Raw genomic sequence first — 9194 nt, 5'->3', positions numbered from 1 at the left:
GGGAAGGGGAACATCACACACCGGGGCCTATCATGGGGAGGGGGGAGGGGAGAGGGATTGCATTGGGAGTTATACCTGATATAAATGATGAATTGAGGGGTGCTGACGAGTTGATGGGTGCAGCACACCAACATGGCACAAGTATACATATGTAACAAACCTGCACGTTATGCACATGTACCCTAGAACTTAAAGTATAATAATAAAAAAAAAATGTACTAACTTTTTTGTTTTAACAACTGTACTTTAAAAATGTTGATTCATTCTTGCCCTTCCATTGCAATTGTTTTTAAATGAAGGTAAATGATTTCAATCTGGAATACAAGGTTCTTTTCTTAGTTTAAGGTTTTGGGTTTTTGGGGGGATTTGATTTGTTTTTTCAAAAAATGCAGTAGACAGATGTTGTCATAGAATGATTGGACGACCCTGAGAGGATTTGTTGAGGATAATTCTCCCCCTCAATCAGGTGCCATCTTGCCTGGGGTCCCACCCTATTCCAGGGAAACATCTGCTCTGCACCCTGAAGTCAAGCTTTGGGTTTGGGACCTTGGTGTTGATAATATCCCAGGAGGCCATACCAAGGGCCCCATTAGAAGCATGTGGAGGCAGAAGCCAACATCTGGTCATGATTAATCCTCTCAACACCCTGGACTAATGTGGACTGGCCTTGGGCCCCAGCCAGCTACCGCTGGGAAAGCCAGCCCACTTTCTCATGCTTCTCTCATATTCTTCAGTGGCTAGTTCATTCCTTTGCTTTGGCTTTCTTACTTTTCCTCTGTATTCATTAGAATTTTAGAGGTAACAGGGCAGTTGGGGGGAGGGTTTAACAAAAAATTTGCCAAGCCAAGTGGATTAGCCACACAACATTGCCAGTAATCATGGCAGAAAAAGTACCCAGGCACCAGTGAATATACCACAGGGGATGAACTACAAGGTCATTGGACCACCCAGAAATCATAAATATGCTTTAGAGGACACATGGAGTAGCCTACAGCATATGTAACGACCCCTCACTCCAAAGAATTATCTGGCTCAAATGCACAATTGTGGAAAGACCCTGGCGTAAATATTTGTTTTTTAAAAATGAGGATCTGTAGCTTTTATTAGATTCTCCAAGAAGTCTAAGGGCCCGTAAAGACTAAGAATCACTAGCAGATTGTTTGAAAACATGGGCTGCAGAGTGACCCAGACCTAGTTCACATCTCCTTTTAGAAACATGACTTGTAACAATTCATTTAAACTCTCTGACTGCAATTTCTTCTTTTATAAAATGGGGGCAGCAATCTCAAATATACAGGGTTTCTGTAAGGAGTAAATTGTCTACTATATGTAAAGGGTTTAGCATGATATGCACAGAGTAGAGACTCTTTATCATTAATATAGTGCGTTTAATAATCTCTAGAAGTCTGAATTTAGAAGCAACGTATCATAAAGGATTCATGTCATTAACCTTAGAGATGAGGAGACCTGGCTATGACCATACCCTTTGACAAGTCACTTAATTTCTCTGGGCCTTCATCTTTACATCTCCTAAATAGCAGAGAGTAGCATTTATATCACAGGGTTGCTGTAAGAAAAGAATGGGCAAATATACGCAAAAGATGTGCACAAGGACTAGCTTTCGTTAGGTGTTCAGTAAAAGGGAGATGTCATACTCGAAGGTCTTGTCTCCTGGTCCTCTGTGCATCCTACTGTGATAGGACCAGCTAAAGCTGATGAGATTGAAACCATGCTAGGACGTGGAGAAGACCTAACCTCGTACCAGGTTTTTTCATTCTGAACTGCACTGAAGAAGTTACATTTTGTCTTTACTCTGTTCTCCTGATTCTTTTTAATATGTTTTCCTTCCCTTTGGGAATTTCCTTTACTCCTTTCTAGCTTGAGGGTGGAGTTGGTTATGGGGGGATGCCAGAAGCGGGGAACATAATTGAAGTCTTTTTGCTTAGGAGTCTGATGGGAGTAATATAGGAAGAAAAAAGGGTGAGAGAGAGAGAGAGAGAGAGAGAGAGAGAGAGAGAGAGAGCGCGCGAGGAGTGTGTGTGTGAGAGAGAGACAGAGAGAGAGAGAATATTGCAAGCATGACCCAGATGAAATAAATACCCTAGAATTACCAAGTAACATCCTTGAATATTTGAATTCATTTATGTAAAGTCAATTGAAAGTTAATATTCTCATGCCTAAATATTTACTAGAATATAAAATTAATTTTAAAAACCATATAAAGCTAATTTTCTTTGTCAAAATTATTCCAAAGCAAATGGGACATACACAGTTTTGAGGGAGATTTGATGAGTTTTTGAATAATGAATTCCTCATTGACTCAACTTCATTTTAGGTCAAGACTAGACATAGACATGCATGTATGGATGTCTAGCTAAGTAGGTAGACACGCTTTTTTTTCTGCCCTCTGTGTTGCTCTGCCATGCCCCTGCACCGTTTCCTGTCTCCATGTCTTTTGTTGTGTGTCTAGATTTTATATTGTCTTCCCTTCCAGGAGACATCTGGTGGCATATTGTCCTCTCTGGTTCTGAAAGTCTTTTTTTCTTGAAGCATTACCCCTTTAGGGACTAGTCATCTTCATCTATGTAGAATATGGAATGGTTTAGTGAATAGGGACGCTGTGGAATTCGGAACTTGGGCTATTCTGTTCCAACTCTGACCTTAACTAGCTGAACAAGTCTAATATCCGTGGAAGTGCCTTATCCTAATAGGTGTTCGATAAATGGTTTCTCATCCTCTCTGGGCATCACATTATTCATCTGTAAACGGAAGAGGTTGGACGAGATGACCTCTAAGGACCCGTCCAGCTCTAAATTCTGTGATTATATTCTAAATGTTAGGACAACATGGTGCTTACTGGCATCACCATTAATGAAATTACACATCATTTATCTTATAAAGAAAAAGCACACACCAATAACAACAGACCAGCCAAGCCTGACAATGAGAGTGTGTGGATTTTTATTGCGCCCACAACTCTCTGATGATGCTTGTGATGAATGTGAATGTCTTTGAAAAAAAATTTCAGCTGCTCTGAGGTGACCCGAACTGTCTTTTTGTTTGGGACTTGGTTATAGAAAACATGTCCTATTTCAGTGTCATTCTGCATGCTTGAGATTTAGAATGTAACTGAAAAAAAAAAAAAAAGAAGTTTGTGCTTAATAACTATTGATGTATTTTACCAAAAAAAAATGTTCTCCTATCTTCTTGTCTGTTGTCTACCTCTTCACTCTGACCTTGTCTCATGCTTCACAGAAAAGGCTCACAACAGGTTACCAGGTGGGATCTCACTCATATTTCCTTCCCTCCATCTCTAGAGGTAGCCATAAAGCTTCCATCTTTATCTTGTTTCTTCCTGTCGTAGCAGATGAGGTGTCCTGCCAAGACAAAGCACTGCAAAATCTGAACATTTCCTGTTAACCTCATTTCCTGTTAACAGGACTAAGACCAGGAACTGGATTCGACTCTTCTGCTTCCTCCTCCTCTTTAAAAACCACACACCAGTCTCCATTCATCCGAAAATGATTTTTAGTAACAAGATTCAGTCCAGTAGTGCTCCTTTCTTATATGACAATAGAGCAGAATAATTTCTCCAGTTGTATTTCACTTCACATAATGAAACCATTCAGGGTGTTTTTGTCATATCCCCCCCACCTTTGTTTTGAGACAGAGTTTCGCTTTCGTTGCCCAGGTTGGAGTGCAGTGGCCTAATCTTGGCTCACCACAACCTCGGCCTCCCCGGTTCAAGCGATTCTCCTGCCTCAGCATCCCGAGTAGCTGGGATTATAGGCATGTACCACCATGCCCGGCTAATTCTGTATTTTAAGTAGAGACAGGGTTTCTCCATGTTGGTCAGGCTGGTCTCGAACTCCTGACCTCAGGGGATCCGCCCACCTCGGCCTCCCAGAGTGCTGGGATTACAGGTGTGAGCCACCGCACCCGGCCTGTCATATCCCATTTCATGTAGCCTTATGCTTTTTTGTGCCTCACTCAAAATTGGATAATAGAAGCGAAGAGATTTCTTTCTTGTTTGGCCTTTCCTGTAAATCTCATTTCCAGACTCGCTTCAAATTAGGGTAAAGGTTAAGTGAAATGGGAAAACAAGAGGAAGGCAGGGGACATTAAGCTCTGAGGAGGCAGTCCACTTAAACGGTTTATATCTCTGACTTGATGCCCCTGTCTATTGATCCCATTACCCTGCCATCTCCATTTCTTCCCCAAGTGGGTGTGCCCTCCTGTGGGCGGCCCCTGCAATCCCACGTGGCTAACACCTTCTCCAGCAGGCAGCATGGGTAGTGTGTCTTCACGAGGGCATTGGCTCTGGGGAACAGCAGCTCTCACCCCACCCTCCCTTTTCTCCTCTGTCAGCAGAGGGACTTCCTCGGGCCATTTGCTACTGCATTAGTCCAAATTTAACGACCTGTCCGCACGGTTTCCCTCCCAAAGCTGTCTGGTTGGTTTCTATTGTTCAGTGTGTGTGTCTGGCTATCTCCTTTATTAGGAAGATTTTTTCTTTTACATTTCATTCTGTTAATTTGACCACAAATCCCAGATACTTCTCACCATAAGAACTCTGTAGTATTTTCCTTTCCCTAATTTAGTGTTGCACAGTTGAAGTCTAGAGATAAGAAACAAAGGGAATTGTCATGGAAGAACTAAAGAGTCAAGATTCATGGAAACCTTTGACTCGCTTTCGTGGCCTGGAACAAGTTACGTTTTGTGTCTCAGTTTCCTTTTCTGTAAAATGTTTCTGAAAATCTTAAATTCTTAGGTTCTATGAGAATCACTAGGGTAATTTATGGAAGAATTCTCTGTGAGGGTAAACGGTTATACACACCTATGGTTATTTCTGTTCACTTTATTAGCAGCAGCAGCATAACATTCCTAATCACAACTGTGCCTCATAGCAAGAACTTTCTACATGAGTGTAGAATGGGTAGAGAGGATGTCCCCCGAGTCTGACTGTCAGCATTTCAAGTGTCTTTGTTCCCGGACTGCCTTTGGGGAAATGCACTGTGATCCCTTCAAGTTCTTTTCTAGGCAGGGCAGGCATCCCAGTGTGTCAGCCACTAATCTAGGCCTCTGCTTATGAGGGACTTCTGGCTGGAGCTGGTCAGTGCCTCATTCACTCGAAAGTCTGGGCTGCCTATTCATATGCCGAGGTTCTTTACTTTGTAGTAAGTGGTATTTCTTCCTGAAGATGCTGGTTGAAAGTACTCATTCATCAGAGCCTCCTCGAGAAAACCTTGACAATTCTTTTGTTAAACTTTTCACCAGAAGATATCAGGGCAAATTGGTCGTTTTCTACACACCTCTGTGTTCTTTGGCAGATGAGCAACTTTGTGGTTGTGTTAAATACAATTATGTGGTTGTTCTTTTTAGTACTGTTCAATAGAGCTGGCAATATCAGGAGACACATTACTACTGTCAAGCGCACAGCATTTATGCATGATGCCTGTCTGTGCCTGAAAAGGAAATTCTCCTTTCGTTGTGCCTACCTCCTTTGGTTTCCAAACCGCCTTCCCTTGAGTCAACAACATGGTCTCTGCCAGAGCAAATGGCAGAATCAGGTCAGATTAGCATGCTTGCCAAAGATTTAGGTAAGAGGCATTATACAAATGTCTAAATTATTGCAGCTCAGGACTCTAAGATTTCTAAAATATACTTTCACACAATTCATTATTGCTGGTATTTTGACTGTTTGATAAGCTCCAGAGCCTTTTCTGCCATGGAAAATAAATCACTACTAACAGCTGGGGATTTTTTTGTTTTGTTTTTTCATTTTTAAACTTGAACTTCTCTACAAAACACCACATGTCATCACCATACTTTTCTCTGTTGAATTCTGTTTTTCTTTCTTCTGCCTTAGGATGGTCGTCTGCGAATGAATGACCAGCTGATTGCAGTTAATGGAGAATCTCTTTTAGGAAAATCCAACCACGAAGCTATGGAAACACTTAGGCGGTCAATGTCCATGGAGGGAAACATCCGAGGAATGATCCAGTTGGTGATTTTGAGGAGGCCAGAGAGACCAATGGAGGTGATGCGAATCTTGATTCTCCTCAGCAAGTTGCCCAAATTGCCACCAGAATATGCAGACTTCCATTCCTATTGTGGTAGCTAGATGCATATTGAGAAAATATGCCCCAGAAGAGCTTTGATGGATTGATGTGGGGAATAGGTGGTTGTATATTTTAGGTATAATAGCAAGGTGTAAAAATGTGCATATAAAGTAAGTCATTTATCAGATGTAACAGGTCTATAATTTCTAGTTTTTTCCCCCAGAAATTCCAAGAGCTCTGAACTTGTTCATAAACATCTTTATATACTTTTTTGGTTGATATGCTAGCAGTGTCCATACCTTAGAAGGTGTCTAATCACATGTGTACAATGTTTAATGTAGAGATCATTATAATGCAATCAGCTCTCTGTATTCTCTTCCATAATCTGCATATAAATAATACAGACCTGAGACTTAACTAATTTAACATTTGATTTATTAAACAAGCTGCTTGCTCATGTGATTAAATAAATGGGAGTCTTGTTTTTTGAAATCTTTTATTTTTTTTATAAGTTTTTTAAAATATCAAGAATATTTTCACTTACACATGGAGTCTAAGTGTATGATAACTTTAATAATAATATTCCTCATTAAATAATATAAACATTAAAAATACCTAAAACATTATTTTCTCTTATATGAAGATAATTATTTAAATGGCTCATAAACTCATAAAATAATTTTAGAAAAAGGTAAGAAGAAAAAGTTAATAGTATTAAAAGTTAAGAAAAACATCAGCAAATCACACATTTTCTCATATCAGGATATTCTCTAAGGCCAGATTGTGTTTGTGTAATACAATAATATACAAAATTAAAAAAAAAACTATTAAAAAAACTAATATAAAATACTAGTTTTAATAAAGAGTTCAGCTTAAAATTGAAAATGAAAGCTTTATCAAGTTAATCAGGAGTTAATGGTAGTGGGCTCATTGTAGTTAAAAGCTTCAGCTCTGGAGTTTCGAATTGCTTAGGTTACAATCCTAGATTTGCCATTTCCTGGCTGTGTAAGTACATACATAATTGAGTGCTCGGTATTCATAGATGACAGATATTGTTGTCTGTTTTATCCCTTAATGTGTCCTTGGTTCCCACATGTAGTAGATGCTTAATAAATATTGAGTCAATGAAAATGTCACATCTGAGACCTATTTCATCTCAGAGAGTAAACTTGAGTGCTAAAGTTATAAGCTCTATCTTACTTTGTTCTGTTATCAGCTATTGGAAAGGAGTAGCTGTACCTTTTATACTCTCCTTTATATAAGCTTATAGATGTTAAATGCATTTAAATTGGCCAATTACTGGAGACTAAATATAATAAACTTATTTTCAACATTTGTGTCTGCTTAAGTGACAGTGTTCCATAAATATTTAATGGGCTTTACTTATGTACCTAGTTATAACACCCTTATCTGCTACTTCCTGCCCTGAGAGAATTGGCCCCATCTGGTTTAGGATGGTTCTTACTCTAGAGCCTTAGGACTCCACGGAACCCATTTATTGGAGAGAGTTGAAAGGATGAACTGCGAATGCCTGAGTCATCCCTTCTGTGCATCTGCATATTGGATCTCCCTTAAGACTTTTTTTTTTTTTTTTTTGACTATATATTTTTTTAATTTTAAAGTCGATACATAAAAGCTATACATATTTGTGGTATACAACATATTTTGAAACATGTACACACTGTAGAATGACTAATTAACATATGTATTACCTCAAATATGTTTTATTTGAGGTTAGAACACTTGAAATGTCATCAAAAAGTGGGGAAAGGATATGAAAAGACTTTTTAAACAAAGATACTTCAACTAATAGAAGAGTCTGAAAGAAACTGCTATACCATAACATACCTGTGCAGATAGCAAAAGTTAAAAAAGAAATAACTATGCTTCTAAAAGAGTTAGTAGGTGGCAGCAGATAGGCGTTATATATTTTGACTCATTGAGTTGGCACACTGTACTATTTGCATTGCCCTTTACTGCAGGTATTTTCATTTTAATTCTCACACTCTGGGGTGGATTGGCATTATTCCATCAGAAGAAAGTATGAAACTCTCATTTGTTGCCCGCCATCGAAAGTGTCATGTTAGTATAGATCACCAGGGAACTGATCAAGAATAAGAACTGGGTCAAAAAGCAATTTCTATGAGGACATTTAAACAAGATCCATTTTTAGTTTCCCTAATATTTATATGCTTTCCATGGGGAATGAGCAGACACTGGACTCTCAGCTACTGAGCATCTCTGCAGTACCCATGAAGATTAAAGAGCATTATTTCTTATAAAGACAGAAGACTAATGTACAGTTTATCTTTATTAAATTGAAAAAAAATTGCAACTATTTGATCTTCAAATCTGTGTTTCACTGTGTCAGAGCATATTTTGTGTGCTCGTGCTTTTTGCTGTATTCTCTGGTGGAACAGCACTTGCCCTCCAGTACAATAAAAAGCATCCATAACCTAAAAAAAGGTCTCAGCACTGTTGATACATTCAGGCAAGTCAATTAGTTAGATTTGCCAGGAATACCAAAATGGTTGCTTGAACATTATATTGATATTTCAAAATCTGAAGAAGCTACTTAAGAAAAGTCAAAATATATAGTTGTTGGGGTTTTTCCCACATTACCCAGATGTACAAGATATGTAAACAGTTTTGATGAGGACCTTGTGAAGAATACATAATGAGCCCCGATTGAATCAGAGTCATTTTAAACAGAAACATATTTTTCAAAGGATGAGCTTGAGGTTCAATTGTAATTCTATTTGAGCCTAGAGACTTGGTATTAAAAAATGGGTTATGACCTGATTTTGTTTTTCCTTTCCCCAAAACATTTCCCTCCCTGCTGCTGCCAGCTCATCGTGGCAAAAGCAGAATATGTTTAAAAATCCATTATATTTTTTATTGGCTGGGACACTAATGGAGGGCTCTGCGACGGCTCTATTTTACAGGCTGAATACTTTAATTAGGCTAGTTACTGATCAGTTGTTGGGATATTGATTGTGTCATTTATCAAAGAGCTGGGGAAGCAGAAAAAAATTTTTTGTTCTTGTTGTTATTGTTAAATCAAAGCACAAGGCTGTGCAAAGCAAGCCCTAGCTCTCTTTCCTGCTACAGCTACAGCTTTAATTTAGGACT

At 38.9% G+C, this 9194-nt stretch overlaps 1 protein-coding gene across 3 annotated transcripts in view; it reads left to right on the top strand.

The window, feature by feature from the left end:
- Positions 1-9194, top strand: part of PARD3B (par-3 family cell polarity regulator beta) — a 1116980-nt gene that overhangs the window by 647175 nt on the left and 460611 nt on the right. For all 3 annotated transcript variants that reach the window (XM_017893929.1, XM_017893928.1, XM_017893931.1), the window contains one exon: positions 5870-6040. In XM_017893929.1, the coding sequence (XP_017749418.1) occupies positions 5870-6040 (171 nt within the window). The remainder of the gene's footprint in view (positions 1-5869; positions 6041-9194) is intronic.

This window comes from Rhinopithecus bieti, unplaced genomic scaffold, assembly GCF_001698545.2.
Source record: "Rhinopithecus bieti isolate Rb0 unplaced genomic scaffold, ASM169854v2 scaffold_22522, whole genome shotgun sequence".
NCBI classification, from domain to species: Eukaryota; Metazoa; Chordata; class Mammalia; order Primates; family Cercopithecidae; genus Rhinopithecus; species Rhinopithecus bieti.
The sequence above is the reverse complement of the archived record's forward strand: the minus strand, read 5'-3'. Positions and strand labels throughout refer to the sequence as shown.